Source organism: Diadema antillarum, unplaced genomic scaffold, assembly GCF_040938485.1.
Source record: "Diadema antillarum isolate AM-2024a unplaced genomic scaffold, OU_Dant_1.0 scf00000214, whole genome shotgun sequence".
Classification (NCBI taxonomy): Eukaryota; Metazoa; Echinodermata; class Echinoidea; order Diadematoida; family Diadematidae; genus Diadema; species Diadema antillarum.
The window spans coordinates 243,030-260,059 of record NW_027271103.1 but is presented as its reverse complement, the minus strand read 5'-3'; the positions used below and the strand labels follow the sequence as shown (position 1 = coordinate 260,059).

Below are 17,030 nucleotides of genomic sequence, written 5' to 3'. Positions count from 1 at the left end.
ACCCATCCTCTCATGTATCTGCCAAACCACTCATCTTCTCTCCCATGATGCTTCCATTTTCTCCTCGTCAATAAGTGAAAGTTCCTAGAGGACTGTGATCTTGTCCTCAACAATTTTTTCTTCTATTTTTCTTCAGATTACTTGGGAACGCCCACAAAAAATCCTTCCAAACCAATATTCCTCAGATGACCTTATCTGTCAAACATTGCTAAAGTACTGAAATGTTTAACAAAAGACATTGGAATGCACCTTCCCCTCGACTCAACATAACTTGTATGTTTCTGTGATATTAATGTGACTCACAAAAGACATGGCGAGGGAACATGCAAGTTATGCCGAGTCGAGGGGAAGATGCATTCCAACGTCTTTTGTGAAACATTTCAGTACTTTAGCCATAATTGACAAATGAGGTCATCTGAGGAATATTGGTTTGGAAGGATTTTTTGTGGGCGTTCTCAAGTAATCTGAAGAAAAATAGAAGAAAAATCATTAAAAATATATGGAATGTTTCTAGATATTCGTTTCACCGCAGAAGTGATGTTGAGGGTATCATGAATCAACACAAATTAACATGCATTTGGGTTTCAGGGGCCCTTTAACCCGCTGAAGACTAGTCCCGAGTATACTCAGGCAGCTGTCCATGAGAAATGTGTCTTACAGCAAAATCAGCCTGTCCTTATTGGGTTAACGAAGAATGAAGCCCAAATATTGTTAATTGAGGGAATGGAGCAATATTAGTAAAGATTATCAGCAAAGTTTCATGTTTGAGAAAATCAGACAATCTGTTCAAATGTTATGAATTCTTCAAGTTGCAGTGCTGCCATTGCTAGATGAGAAGTCTACAATATTTTGTGACATCACGTACATGTATGGACATATTTTCACTTTAGTATTGAAGTCTTCTCATCCAGCAATGGCCACCTCAAAACTTGTAAAGATGCATACCTTTGCAATGGATTGTCTGATTTTCCTCAAACTTTGCCGATGTGTTCTACTAGTATTATTGCATTAACTCAATTGACATATCTGTTTGGGTTTGCTTCCCCTTTCATATCCTGTACCCCCCCCCCCCCCCATCAGTGATGGAAGCTCCCTGAAGATCACCATCTGCCCCCACATGACAATGAGGAGAGGGAGAATTCAAACTTCACCCATCCTGCTCTACACCCCAGTGCCTTCTCCCACCATCTTCACCCCACATCTTCACTCCTACCTGCCCTCCATTTTCTCCTTCTCAATAACTGAGTCTCCTGGAGGACCACCATCTGGTCCATGTCAAAGTTGACAAGGAGAAGAGGAATGAATGCCAGAAATCCATCAAAGCTCATTACCCATCCCCTCACTCTGCAATTTCCCTTCATTGACTGCTGAAGGTTCACAAAGGACCTTGGCCTTGCCTGTTGTCAAAGTTGAGGAGAGACAAAAGCTGCACTCACACAATGCGAAATTATGCGATAGTTTACTTCCCGTTAGCTTTCAGAAGTTTGAGCACGTGATCTAACTACAAAGAAAGCTTGGCGAAGTTTAAGTGTGTGCGATAGCTTACTTCCAGATAGCTATCAGAAGTTTGAGTAGGCGATCACACAATAGAGAAAGCTATGCGAAGTTTTGAGTGATGTGACACTACCTGCAGTTTTGGTCTCTAAGATGCATGCTCCACACAGACAAAAACTGCGCACCCTCCTCCCTCAAGAAAGTTCGCTGATATCTTCTTGAGAAGTTTGTGGTCACATTGCCCAAACTGCGTGAAGCAAAATACCTGGTAGTGAAACTATGTGTAGTTCCACATAAAGTGTGATCACCACTGTTGAAATGAGATTTATCCCCTCTCCTACCTACCCAGTTCTTTAACAAAAGCAGATAGCCCTGGTAGATTTTATAATTGCAAATGGGGAGAGGGGAGGGGAGAATGAGTGCAACCCCTTCCCTCTGTGCATCTCTTTTTCTCATGCTTGTCAGTTGAATGTAATACTTGATGCAAACTATGTGGCAAAAGTATGTGGTGTATGTATGCACTTCTATTCTTGTAGCTCTGGCAATTAACACTTTGTGCCTAGTTTGTGGCATAAATATGTGTGTGATGAATGCTCTACAATTAACAAAGCTCTGGCAATGCATATTATGTGTCTGTTTACAAGTAAAAATGTTGTTTTAATTCTTGAGGTGAAAACTTTTCTGCGGTAAAAAACGAACTTCATTTTGATTTTATGGCATTAAGGGCAGTCTGGATATCATTTGGTAGAGACTTTGTTCTTGATATATTCCACACTAATGTGTAAAAAATTAAAATAGTCTATATATGAGGCTGTCTCCATTATCAGCATTAGTAAGGCAATTTATTACTTGTGCATATCAGCTGTCTCCCTGACCATTCCATAAGAGATCTAATAGTGTCATTACTCCCATGCTTTCTCCTTGCAGGGTGCTAAGGAGGAGAGCGTCTTGTTGCTGAGGAATTTTTATCGAGGAGATGAGCTCTTCCTTGACATGTTCGATGACGAGTACGAGAGTATGAAGGTATGACATCAACAGCTGTGGGATAGTCTCCATAAGTTTCACGAAAATTTGATGTCCCTTCATTGTGTTTGACACAGATTTTTGAATATCTCTATTCGCACACAAAATATTGAGCTGGTACACAGCAGTCAGTCCTCAACTTCATGGCCCATTCTTCTTGAAAGTGATGTTCATTGAGGTTAGATCTTGTTCAGTTGGTCAGGAGCATCAAACTTCGAACAGTTATGTATCATCGTTAGGTGAGACCCTCTCCTGTCAAAATGAGAAATATTTTGATAAGAAGGTTATCCAACAACATTTGGTTTGTGATACAAGGTCATAACAGATGTGGATAGATTTAGGACACCGTAGACCCTATTTATGCCGTGATCAGATGGTACGTAATGTTCATGTACAATAATTGTCAGAATTCTCGCCATTAGTCCATTCTATTTTCCTTACATTTCAAAGATAGTCACCCTTACATGTCATTGTAAGAGATGACAAACAGCTTTGGAATATTTTACATCTTGAAATAATATGAGACTATCCACCTACCTTTCCTGTCAGTTCAGATGAGTTTCATGGCCACTGTGTATTAAACACAAGAAGTAAAAACAAGGCAGCATTATCATGGAACAACTGTGAAAATGGTTCCAGGAATTTGTTTCAAAGAGAAAAGTGTCCTCTAGAACAGTACTTCTCAACCGGGTGGCCTCGAAGCTCTCTCAGGTGTGCCGCGATGTTGGCCAAAAATAAGATTAAAAAAGATTTGTATTAAATCTAATTGGGCTTCGACAAAAATTGCAATTGCGTGAAATAGGCCTCGGGTTAAAAAAAGGTTGAGAAGCATGGCTCCAGAAGACTGATGAGTCACAGCAGCAGATTGCTGAAAGCTTGGACCAGTCTTAAACTTGGTATCTAAAGCTTGAATGTTAGTAGTCTATTGTGGCAGCTCATAGGGGTCCTCAGTAGCTCATAGTTGTGCGTGATCAGATTTTATCACAACTTTTTTCCCTCTCTTTAGTTATCTATGGTACATGTATTCAGTTATTATTTACGTATATTGATTATTTGAAATTATGCAACTGTTGTCTCTGAGGTCCCTAACAATGAAAGTGTAGTGTACATCAAAATACTTCTTACTGATATTCCTCAGAGAGTCGATGTCAGTAAATAAAGTACACACAAAATATGAACAGAATTACACAAGTTAGGAAACCATACAATCTAGTTGTTTCAAGGCAGTTTGTTTCAGAATAGATTGTATCGAAATGTGACCCGCTACAACAAAAAGGTCCTAAAGTCGCGCACGGTCGAAGCCGTGAAAATCGAGTTTGAAGTCAGAGCATTAAAATTGGTCAAAACTTACGATTTGCTGATTTTGATATATTATTGGAGTCTAACATGTCTTCTATCATCTGTCGAAATTTTGAAGCAAAACGATCAAAGAAAGACCAAAAAATAGCGTTTTTTTGAGCCATGTTTTTTGGCGTTTCAACGAAGCAGAAACTAGTTCGAAAATTTGGATTGAGCGCCACAGATAGGTTCCGCCCCTAACAACGACCAGAGTGATCTCATTGGTCAGTTTGCTGCTTGCTGCTAACCAAAGCGTGAAGCTCGCACACTGCCCAGTGGACTGGTGCATGCAGGCGGCGTGCGCTATGCTCAGCCGCTTCTCACATCCTGGTCACTGATTGGTTGGTGAGGAGACCGCCGACGTTGATGTGCTTGAATGAACTCTTTGGGGGTTGCTAGGGCTTACCTTCTATTGTCCAGAGGTGGAAACTGACTTGCGTGTCCCTTGATCTCGATTGCGTCGAAAGGAAGACTTTTAGGGCGCTTTTCTCGAAACAGTGATTTTCCAGACGTCTTGACATGCTCTCTTTTAAACATCGATATCTCCGCAGCCGATTATGTTTATAAAATGTGTTATATATCAATTTAACGCGGAAAGATTAGGGGATTATATCATGCAATTTTCAAATAATCGACCTCCCCCGACTTTAGGATCATTTTGTTGTAGCGGGTCATAAATGTCTCCTTCATGGGGATTAAAAAAAATAGAAATAGTACCTTAGAAACTCATTTATCATACACTGTTAACAGGCGAAAGGTTAGTCTGAAACTGTGACACTTTCTTTTTTTCATAAGCCAGTTATCATCTACACATCATATACACAGGAAACAAAGTGGTAATTGGACAGTGTGCATTAGAGGGATTATACAATTGTTAAGGTTTTGACATATTCAGCTATACAAAGCTTGATGGCAAGCCTATTGTAACTTACAAATAAATCAATTTTCAGACACACACCATTTTTAATGTTCATTGAAACATAAATCTTGCCCTAAACATTTGTCATTTGTACCCCATTTATACACAAAGTTGGGCAAGGAGTGCTCCTTAAGCACTTTGACTTGTGCCTCTTTGAGTTTGTTCAACCAGATAATCACTGTGCACTGAAAATGTTTACTCTCATCCCGATACGAATGTGATGTGCGCATATACATTTCTCCATTCAGTAGTGTGCAACACGAACGCGAATTTAACCATTCGCGAAATCATGGGGAAGTCCCAATTCGCAAAAATGTAGACTCGCTAAATATATGGCGTATTCAGTATCTGACTTGTTTTATTGTTTTGTGTGACGCTTTACCATACATACATATGTGTCATTTTCTTTGTGTTTGACAGAAGCGTCCACTGAACGTGGAATACCTCATGATGGACGAGTCCATTCTGCTGCATCCGACGGGAACACCCCTCACTGGGATTGATTTCTCCAAGCGGCTTCCTTCCGGTGAGCTCGAAAGGACGAGAAGGGTAAGTCACACATCTCATTCTGTCTTTACCATTGCATTGTGATAGTATGGACTGGATGACTAAGAGATGCAATTTGTATTTTATATAACCCTGCCTCCTGTCCCCCTAGGCTCCCTTTGGACGTATTGCTGTGGATTATGTTGTTTTTCTATTATTCATATTTTTGGATAATTTTACCCACGAGCACACCATTTTAATCAAATGTTGTTATTTGGGACTTGCAATTTTTTTTCTCCACTCTTTACTTTCTGCATGATATGCTCTGGGTTCTCGCCTATGCCCTATGCTTTATTTTTCACTGTAAGTTTTTGTCTTAACAGACAGAAACAGACTGCAGTATCATTTCTGCTGCAATATTAGGCTTTACTGGGGACATGACATCAGCAGTTGCAAAGTCATGCTATCATGTGAGACAAAGGTGTCTGTTTTGTGTGTTTGTTTAATTGTTTTTTAATACCTGTGGACATAGTTGTCTCACTTGTATAGTGGAAGCGAGACGTACGCGTCAATTTTCCAGTGTTGGCGTTGTCAACAATTTGGCATACTCTATTAACTTTCCACAGCTTTGAGCTATGACCACCAAACTTATACCACGCAGGATGCCGATCAAGTTTGAAAATTATGGGTGAATTCCAACGTGGTCAAAGGTCAAAAGGTCAATGGACTCACATTGAAAAACACTTTAATCATAAATTGCGATATGTAGGTGAGACATAGCTCGGCGTTTGCGGTGTTTAATCACAGTTCTTGGCATCAGGGCTCCAATTTAATAGAAAGTTGCTGTATCAGCAACCCTTTGCTACAATGGCAAGTGTCATGGTGATGACGAGAATCTCGCTTCTTGATTGGCTATTGCTACAAGAAGTTGTTCTTTCCTTGCAGGAGTTGCTGTCCTAACATCTTTTATTACGTGAGGCCCAGGAGGAAGGGATATTGATATGATTCATATCAATGCACATATCGGTCACATGACCACTTTCAGTTCTGATGCATTCCAGTCTCGGCCAATTTTCTGCCCACAGGAGATAATGAAGGCTGACCACACCTTGGTCACTGTCCAGACCGATTCCTTAAATAGTCTGAAGCCATATGGACTGTATCTAGACCAAGCCTAGACATAGTCTTGACGTAGACTGTAGTCCAGACATAACCTGGACAAAGTCATCATGCACTCATGGGAAGGGAAATTAAGTGTCCCTTCGATCCATTTGCAGATATAAAGCCGTGCCTCACCATGTATTCTTAGCATCGCACAATCTGATTTAGCTGTTATGCAATACAGTCTAGACCTCCATGCCTTTGCCTTCTTTGTTGGTTAAACTGAGTGGCATAGACAGAGGAAATGTTTAATGGGGGTGCTGTGTTAAGATGACAGAGAGTCGAGGTTAATCTCTGGTTTTCTTTTAGGTTGCATTTATGCTTAATTTTTATTGGCCATAATCAGCATTTTGAAACGTGATTAGTGCAAAACACAATTTCTTCCATACTCGCTTTGATATAAATGCCCCTTCAAAATGATGATTAAAAAACTTAAAAAGGTGTGTTTATGATCAGCAATTGTCAGCAATCATGTCTACTGGGGAAGCATGAACTCAAATCACGTTTACGAAGGGCAGTTCTCTCTAATCACATTTTAACTGGGAAGGCGTGAATAAGGGTTTATAGTTTTTCAACAATGAGTAATGCATGTCCGCAAAATTTGTTCCCACTTGAACTTGACAAAAATGGAGCATTAACAGTACCCCCTTGAATTGCATTGTGGATCAGCATTTCAAAATGCTCATCCTGCCATGGCAAATTGAACTTAAATGTGCCGTAATGGTGAAAGCTGATCCTAGACGCCCTCTCAGGTGTAAATGTAACTTGAGCTATCTTGAGATACTGAGTAATGTGTTGTGATCCCCTCTGTCTTGCCTTAGAGTCAGACGTGTTGCTGTTTGTGACAGATGAGATCAAAGTCTTTGTGTCATGATTGATTTGAGACAACTTCTCCAGAACTAAAGCTTACTGAAGACCTGCCATCTTTGTGATAAGTGTTTAGTGTGTATCCTCACTTTTGACACGGCAAGGCCTGATGTAATTAACTGAGTCAATGTTTCACAGTTTGATGTGGCAGCCCACAAGGCCAGAAGGATTTGTACTTTCACGTTTGAGTGGAGTTTGGCACCAATTACATCATAGCATTGTATTTTCTGGTGATTGTATTAATCATTGTTTGGCTTCTTGCCATTACTTGCCATACTCTTTGCTTAAGTTGGCTGACCTGTAAAATGATTATCTATGTAGCAGAGACCGGTAGAAACATTTGTTGTTCTTGTTTTTCCAGTGAATCTAGAATGCGCAATTTATGATTGCCAATATTCTTGTTGCTATATATGCACGTACAATTTGTATATTCTGATCTGTCAACATGCATGTTTTAGTGAGTCAGTATGTTTTGTCTTCATAAAAGATAAGAATTGTAGATATAAAAAAAATGTTTTGCTAATGATTTTCATTTAGCACACATGATACGTGCATCAATATGTTTGTTTATCTGTAGAAGTTGGCTGTCCTGTAGATTGTGTAGAGACAAGTCATACATCCTGTTACATTATTTTCAGTGGGGAAAAAAAGAAAAAAGCCAAGTTTGTCAGCTCCTTGTGATGTACCATACTCACCCCTCTCTTTATGATGTTGTACCCCTTGACTTTCCCCCCCTTACCTCCCCACAGGCTATCCGAGCTTTCTTCTTGCTGCGTGACCTCTCGCTGACCCTCTGCAATGAAGTGGAGAGCAAGCTGCCCCTCATCAAGCCGGACCTGCTCATTAAGCTGGCCGACAAACTGGACCTCAGTAAGTCCTTCACTACTTTGCCATCCTCCCCCCCCCCCCCCACCCTTCTTGACCATTTGATGACAGGTGACCAGGACTTCAGAAGATGACCCAGACATGCATGGTGTTGGTGTTGGTGTTGGTGTTGGTGTTGGTGTTGGTGTTGGTGTTGGTGTTGGTGTTGGTGTCTTTCACCGCCCTGTGCACATTTCATAAACAAAATGGTTGCCATTTCTGTACTACTTCAAGAATCAATTTGGACCACATCTGTGGACATTGGAGGTGTTGTCAAGAACAAATAATGTGTGGTCTTTACACGTGCAATGGTTCAAGGTTTCGCACTCTGTTAAAGGTGAGATGCACCATTCACCTCATCTTCGAGTCATTGAATAGAGCGCCTCAATCTTTTCATGCGAAATCTTGTACCATCGCACTTGTGACCATTCACTATTTGTATAGCCATCGCTGTACCAAAGAAATCACATAAAGGGTTCAAGGGTCTTTTGGTTTCCTTGTTAGTAAAGTTAGTATTTTGTAAAGGATATATGTAAGGGTGCTTTCAGAAGGTAATGATGATTTTAATACCTGACTTTCAAAGACAACCTAACACGTGCAGGTTGAGGGAAGATGATGATGATTGTACTGCTAATACAACCCAATCACTTTCATAAGACTTCAACATCAACAGACATTGCAAGAATGGAATTACTTTTAAATCAGCATATCATACACACAGATCCCCCCCCCCCCCAGCCTCCACTGTTGCAGTGAAATAGAGACCATTTGCTGTAATTTAATGCTGCTTTTTAGATGCTTCCGGATGTCTTTAATTGGAATTGCTGAATTCAGCTGGAAAATTGCTCAGTGCCACAGGCCTGTTATCTGTCATAGGAGACAGCCTTAGCATATCCAACAGCCTATTTTAACATTCCACTCCTTCACAGGAAGAAATGCCAAATTGTTATTCACTAGAGTCACGCACATGGTTACCCTGATTATCATTGTTTTAGATGTCTTCAATTCTTGCTATCGCCAATGACGTAAAAAGTACCCGGCTGTTGATTTAAGCGTCATTTACGGTGCATTATGGGATAGTCCGGTAGCAAAGTCACTTCCGTTTGTACGCGCGTGATACATGACTAATGCTATTTACACAGACAACCGACTGTATTCTACGTGTACTTCCGGTTTTCTCAACTTGAATTACAGCTTTAATATGATTTGAAATTTCTCCATTCTTAAGAAATTGCTTTTAATACAACTATTGGTTGTTGCTGCGAAGCTGCCATGTGTTGTTCGCACGACAATAAATGAAAAAAATCTGCAGAAATAGGACCCTTACTGGCATGCGAGACGTGACGTGGCAGCGTGGGTGAAGTTTGCGGGTGACTCCACAGCGCAGTACATGCACGCGCGACTTACTAGTAGTGGTAGTAGCACTAGGTAGTAGACCTAGTGCATACGTACATTGTACGTACTTACTTGGAAGAAATTGCTTCGGAGACAGGATAAGTTCGAGATCACTGTTCGTTCCCGATTGTGTTCGCGACATTTCGACAGAGAACAAATAAAGAAAAAAGATGGGCATTCCATGACAATATACTGTATATCCAGATGGGTGAATATTTTCCAGCATATTTTCAGCGTATGCAGAGATAACTGATCTGTGATGTGCACATCGATCGCATGATCAAGCAGTACGCTGTACCGGTATGTGTGAGCTTATGCGCTGCGTGCAGTGGTGCATGTTAATGCAAGGCCGGCCCCCGGCGGGGACTACAGTGTACGAGTATGACAGGCCTGGCCACTCGCTGGCTCGGGCGGTACAGCGGCCTACTGTACTAGTATCCGTGGTCGGCGCTGCGCTATAGGTAAGGTACACGTACGGGCACGCTAGCGTTGTGCAAATTATGCCCCGCGCCGGAAGTGCCCTTGCTACCAAGTGCACTAAATCTTGATGAAAAAGCCACATCCGGGTACTTTTTACGTCATTGGCGATAGCGAGAATTCAGACTGCATTTAGAACATTTAAGTGTCTCTGCAAATGAGGACTCTAAAGCCTTGATGCAGAGTTTAGCCTCTGCGTAGAGCTTCATCACGTGCTAGATACAAAGTGTAGGCGTCTAAATTTGGTGAACGTAAACAAAGGAAGCTGAAGGAGTGAGCATGCAAGCAACAGCACAGGAACAGTCATTATATGTCTTCATTTTCTCTTCGTGTGTCATTTGACCTGAGCAGCCATCAAATTTGTGGGGATTTAGATGACTGGTGAACAATATTAGAATAAAAATAAAGATCATTATGAATGTCATGCTTCAAATTTAATATAAGAAATAACAGACGAACTTCACAAAAAAAGCTGTTTTCTTTGAAAACGCTTTACTACACACTGCTGTGAAAGGATCTCAGCTATATGACTTCCCTCAGCTCTCTTAATCACATTCACACAAGTTATACGTCATCATGTTTGCCACAGCAGTTGGCCGTGGCATTGAAAGTGGAGCATGGTTTCCTGTATTTGTTCAATTTAGTTATTTTCTGAAGGAACTCTTACAATCTTACCATCGGAAGAAGGACCCACTTCAATGCCCAAACGGATGTTTTTTTGTTTGTTATTTTCCCCATGGAATACTTCATCTGTCTTAATGTATGAGCATGGTGCATGAGGAATTTGAACATGGAAGATAGCAAAATTGCATCCCAGGAATGTGACATGACCTTTCACCTCTGTTGATAAGAGTGCAATTCCACACCATATTAGCTTTGATAAATAAAGTCAAATGAATAGAAAATGGTGGAATCAGACATAAAACTAGAAAGTTATGCAATTTTCACACTTGACATGCTTTTACCAAATGGTGATGTTTGTTGCAACCACAAATGCAATTTGAAAGAGGTGCCCGACAGTGTTTGTGAGATGCAGTGGCCAACAGAGCTGTGGCGAGCTACATTGTAGTCGATCTGCCACTGTGCAGCACTGGATGGTCATTGTGCACAGTTGTGAGTTGTCCAGCGGAAACCAAATCTGTGGTAGCAGGTCACGCTTTCTAGGCAGTTGGTCACTATACACAGGTTATTCATGAGATGTTTTCTTTGCAGGGGATTTCTATGTGGTCTTTATGGGCAGGTTGTTGTTACAGACAAGTGGTTGCTGACAAAAGAGGGGCCACAACATCATATTACCTGGAGAATGTGTGTGGGGGCTGGGAAAGCGTAGTTATTTCATAGCAATCTGAGAAAATCAAACCAGTAGAATTTTTTTTCTTCGTGTGTGTGTGAAAATCCAATGCTTTGCTTTCACCGCTTTCATACAAAACCATTCTTTTTTTTAAAAATAAAAGTCTTGTCCAGCTTCTTGTCATGATTTGCTAAAATCATCAAAAAAATGGCAGCGTATATATATGTATTATGTATAAGACCCTTTCTATTTTTGTGTGTCGGTGTGTGTGTGTGTGTGTGTGTGCATGCATACTTGTAAAGCCAAAGAGGGGAGCCTCTTCCTGTTTTGTGAATGGATTTAGATTACATTCAATAACTTGACCATCACTCGGAAGCAAGGGACTGAGCCAAAAAGGAGCTACAGTAGCATGATGGAGAAAATGCAGTGTTTTAATAGCAAATAGACGAGGTTTTAACAAAATCCAAACAAAGATGAGTGAGAAACTAGGCAAGAGAAGGATTCACCTTCCAAACAGTTGCAATTCCTGCTTTTGCCTTGGTCAGCCGTTGCTTTATATGTGTTCTCTCCAATCACCATCAAGAGGAAGATACATTGTAACTGTAGAACAATGCTTGAATTTCCAAGTATTCAGCTTTGCACTGTGGAGTTTCAAATGAATCTTTGAAGGGCAATGAATCTAAAACTGCCATTACTCGGTTTCTGGTCAACAGGAAACTGTGGCGTCGGGAATCAAAAACGAGTAAAGACATGTCAACACTGTCATGTGATGACTTGAGTGGTTGACTGTCTGAGGGTAGCAACACACTTTTTTTTTCACTTCCACAGAAGCCCAAATTTTCTTCATGTAGATTACAAATCAGCTTTGTCCACTGTTGAAACAGACTTTGATCTGATTATACATTTCCCCCCCCCCCACAAATTGTCATACAACATATTAGCCTTCTATAGGATCATTTTCTCAGAATGTTCTTGCTACCTGTGTATGCGATACATTTTCAGTGTTTCTATTTTTGTGAATTTCATGAGTGATCTGAGATTAGAAAGTAGAAACTCACAAAAAATATTGCCTCCTGTAACACATATGCACTTAATACTGTGTAGTCCAAGGTGGGATATCACTCAGTTTTCTCGTGAAAAAGGATAGGAGGTACATGTTTCTCACCCTGCCACTGTGGTTCTCATACATGTCCCAACACATGGAATATTATACTCGCAACATACGTATGTGGCATATACAGTATTTGATGTCAAGGTTTGTGCCTGTTGTGATAAAGTGAGGTGGGGTCAGCATTAAGTAGGGGCCACAGAACATTCTTTTTCCTTTTTAGTGGGGGTTTTGGACTGTGGGCTGCTCTTTGATTGGGAAGAATCTCAGGGCATAAAGAATCCTCAGAAAATTATGGGTTTTATTGAACTGAGTTTAAATTATAGTGGTGTGATTGAAGGTTATAAGTCAGGTACTACTAGTAATCTAAATGAATCCAAATTGTCACGACGTGATCAGTAGCCTGAATAAAGAATAATTCCCTCAAATTGAAGTTGACATGATTGAAATTCAAGGTCACAGTGTGAAATTTCACCTTATGTGTGATTCAGGTTTAGTCTCATTTCCAAAATTGTATGAATAGCCTGTATCAATAAATGTTTGACACATTCACTAAGAATTGGTTTTTTTTTTTTTTTTTTTTTTTGTACGCATTTATCATGTCCTTGCACTGTAAATGTGGATGTACTTTAATATTGTATGAAACTTCCATGAATTTCTGGACATTTTCCAATGAAGTTATAGTAGCAGTGATGTATCATGGCAATGCAGCAAAGTCCCTCAATAACTGCTACATATGTAGGTGCTGACAAGTATAGCTTTCATTATCTTTTATTGATGTGTTTTTGTTGTATAAATGTTGATACTAATAATGACGTGATATTTCACTCAGGGAACTGCATGTTCTATTCCAGAATTGGCTTATACAATAATTTCCTCTCTGATGGGATTTCAAAAGAGGCCTCTTCATTTCCTGTGAAGCCAGCATGTCACTTTTGTCGTAGCGAGCTTCCAGTCCCCCCCTCCCCCCCCCCCCCCATTATGAGCTCATTGATTCACATCATTGAATCCCTGGATTTCTGAGAATAGAATGACTAATGCTACTACCCTTTTTTTCTGTCTTTTTATTTCCGTCTCCCTTTTGAAGCAGTTAATGGGAAAAGATTTGATGGCAATCTGACAAGATGCCTCGTCTTTTGCCAAGGGTGCTCACTAGAAAGAATAAAGGGCTTGAGGTGCAGATCTTTGAGCATTGGAATTGTTGGAAGCAAGCCTGGTAATTGTGTGTCTAGTCATTGCCATAGAGACCACCCCCCCCCCCCCCCCAGCAAATCTATTTGGGGGAATGAATAAGAGAGACAGACAGAGAGACAGACAGAAGAATAGAGGAGCAGTGATAGATACCCATTAGATAATTCTTGCCTATACATTTGTAGATGTGACAATCCACTTAGCACCATGGGCAGAGAGATACCACTGCCTGGATGTTGGCAGGACCAAGTTCTCTCTCTTTCTTTTTCACACACACATACTGTCTCTCTGTCTGTCTATTTACCTACCTATCTATCTATCTATCTATCTATCTGTCTATCTACTATATCTATCTATCTATCTATCTATCTACGTATCTATCTATCTATCTATCTGTCTATCTATCTATCTATCTGTCTATCTATCTATCTATCTATCTATCTACCTATCTATCTATCTATCTATCCATCCATCTATCTATCTATTTGTGTACACATACACTCACACACACACACGCAGATGTATAATAGAAACCATAAAATTCATAAGTCAGTACTGCTGAATTTCAGATCAAGAACTTCTAGAGTGGAATTATGAAGTAGGTATTATCCTTTCAAGACAAAATTTATTAGTTGCTCACTTCAGAGGCAATGTACTGTACGTTGTATTAAAATGTAATGTTCTGTTCTGTTGTGGGTGACAGTATTTTTTTTTCCCAATAGAATTGCTAATTTCACATCCATCAGTCGACTTGTAAAACTTTGTAATTTATATATAGGTGTGGGCATACCTAGAGCTGTGGTTAATCCAGTAAAGTCTGGAGCATAAGAAGATGATAGTTTTGTTTTTATTTAACCCATTGTTCACATGGTTCAGTTGTTTAAATGCTACAATTAAAGTCTCACTAATGTCTCTGACTGCGCCAGTTTCCATTTCATTCAGATGAAGCATGTGCATGATGTCACAGCCAATTGCAAAGCATTGTGGGAGATCGAGCATAACACTCTAGAACAGTGCATATGGAAATATACAGCAGTCTTTTTTTTCTCTCTCTCTTTCTTCCGAAGACGAAAACAGAAGGAACTAGAAATTCTAAAGCACTCAAGATCACAGACCTCCGCCAAGCCGCTCATTTCTACCCATACACGCATACTGAAAATCACCCAATTTCCCAATGATAAAGAAGAATTGTGTTTACCTCATTAGCTTCCTGCATGCTGCGCGGTGCCTTGAGCAGAGGACGTGCTTTAGTGCATGAATGCAAACCTCATTTATATACTTGTAGCTGTCACTCCCAAGTTCATTGACCCTATCTGCCAAAAGATGAAAAATCCTTCAAAAATTCATAAAAATTTCTGGATCACTATCAAAATTTAATCATCTGTTCCTTGACCATGTGTGATTATCAACTTTTTCTGTAAGTTTCATTCAAATTCGTTCACAACTTTTTGAGTTATTTTGCAAACAAACAACAAACCAATGCCAGCCAAAACATAACGTCCTTGGTGGAGGTTGTAGGGAATTTTTTTTCAGTTTCCGAGTTTTTCAGCCAACAGTGATGTTTGCCGAGTATTTCTTCTATTATTTTCCCTCAGACAATTCTTGGGATATGCTGTGAAATCATGTACATTTTTGTGGAGGTGTTCAGACAAAGGCCTTCATAGGGGAGAAGTGATGCCTACTGTACCAGGATATCCAGCAAAGCCAAGCTATTTATTGTTGCCGTTATGCAATTATTGCCTGTTTTGATTTACTTGTTTGAGTTCAAATGTTGCTTGATTGTGATTTTAGGTTGTTTTTTGTTTGTTTGTTTGTTTTTTTAATCTGAATGACTGGGTATGTAAAGTTTAGAAGGTGAAGTCAATAAAATAAGTTTAGCAAGAGCTATAATGTTGGGAGCATGATTCTTAATGTGATTTACAGCATTTTTGTTATACCTCCAGGGCTGAGATTCCTAGATACATTTTGCTTAGATTGCAAGGAAATACTGCAAAGTGTATTATCTGGGGTTGGTTTATTGTGGTCTGTGCTTCAGGCGGTCGTTTGTCCAATACCACCGTGCGTCAAAACAGGGAACGGGTTTTAATCCACTGAAGCTCAACTCTAATAAAGTGCCACTTCCATGTGTGTGTTCAATCATGTGTTCCATATCCTTAGGATTGAGAATAGGAAGATCTATGTAGATTTTTGGAAGTTCGGTGGCTCGACATTGATATAATATGGACTGGCCTTGAGGTGGATATGACATTTATTGCCCGAACTAGAATTGTATTGCCCGAGCCAAAGACGATGGCAATACTCTTCTAGTGAGGGCAATCATTGTCGTATCCCCAGAAAGTAGACAGTCCATATTATTATTATTACCCATTTCAGGCATTTCAGGCACCTTCGAGCAGTACATTACAATGTAAACGTCCCGGTTTACAGTAACAAAATCCACTCGGCGTCAGGTCGAACCCTACACTACTGCGCTCAACTACACCCACGTGCTTGCACACAACCCCTATGCACAATTCGGGTACACGGCGCGCTCACACAGTCCCAGCGATCGTCCTCTTTTTGTACGTACTAACGTATGGGAATTTGCCCTTCATCGCGAAACCTCTCCGCGAGAAACTCTCATTTCTTGGTGTGTACATGTAAACCCGGAAGAAGGATGATACCCACTAATATTGCCTGCTGGAAACTGGTGGTTTGTGCATGTGTTTGCATGTAAAGTCAATGGCGAAACCCGGAAGAAGGATGATACCCACTAATATTGCCCGCTCGAAACTGGTGGTTTCCCGACCAATCAAAATACCAACTACAATTGCCTGGCAAAACTACCGTATATGGGTAATAATAATTCTTAGTAGCCCTGGGCTATGACTAATATCAAGCCCTTCATATACTGTAAAGCCAGAAACGTTTGCATCATGAAACTTTTGCGAATCGCCACTTGCATTCAGCGCAGTGTGTAGACAAACATTTCCACATGCGTTTTTCCTTTGCGAATCGTGGCTCCTCACATAATTTGCAAAACTTTCATGCACGTGAAAGTTTCAGGTTTGACAGTTAGCCTTATTTCACAGGCTCTCTGACTGTTGGCACTGGCAGTCATAAGCAAAGAGCTAGAGAGAGCTGAAGCCAAACGTGTCACTGCAAGGGCCTTTTTGAGAAGTGCGATTGTAATTAGCATTTGTGACTGGGAGAGAGTCTACCTTATTCACCATGACTATTGAATCACTTGAGTCCATTGAAAAATTCTGTTTGTCACTTTGACCAATGAAAATGCTCAATTTATCAATTACCCTCAGTGCCAATTGTGTAAGCATGAGATTCTTCACACAGCACTCTGCTTATTGATTGTGATTGTTTCTACCAAACACCTGAAGCAAAATTTGATAATTCAGAAACAGATCTCCAAAGTCACCCTT

General features: G+C 40.3%; 1 protein-coding gene across 1 annotated transcript in view; it reads left to right on the top strand.

Annotated features, from left to right (window-relative positions):
* Window positions 1-17,030, top strand: part of LOC139724445 (protein CLEC16A-like) — a 254,765-nt gene that overhangs the window by 50,520 nt on the left and 187,215 nt on the right. Inside the window, exons 16-18 of the mRNA XM_071635587.1 lie at window positions 2,422-2,517; window positions 5,195-5,323; window positions 8,038-8,158. Of these exons, the coding sequence (XP_071491688.1) occupies window positions 2,422-2,517; window positions 5,195-5,323; window positions 8,038-8,158 (346 nt within the window). The remainder of the gene's footprint in view (window positions 1-2,421; window positions 2,518-5,194; window positions 5,324-8,037; window positions 8,159-17,030) is intronic.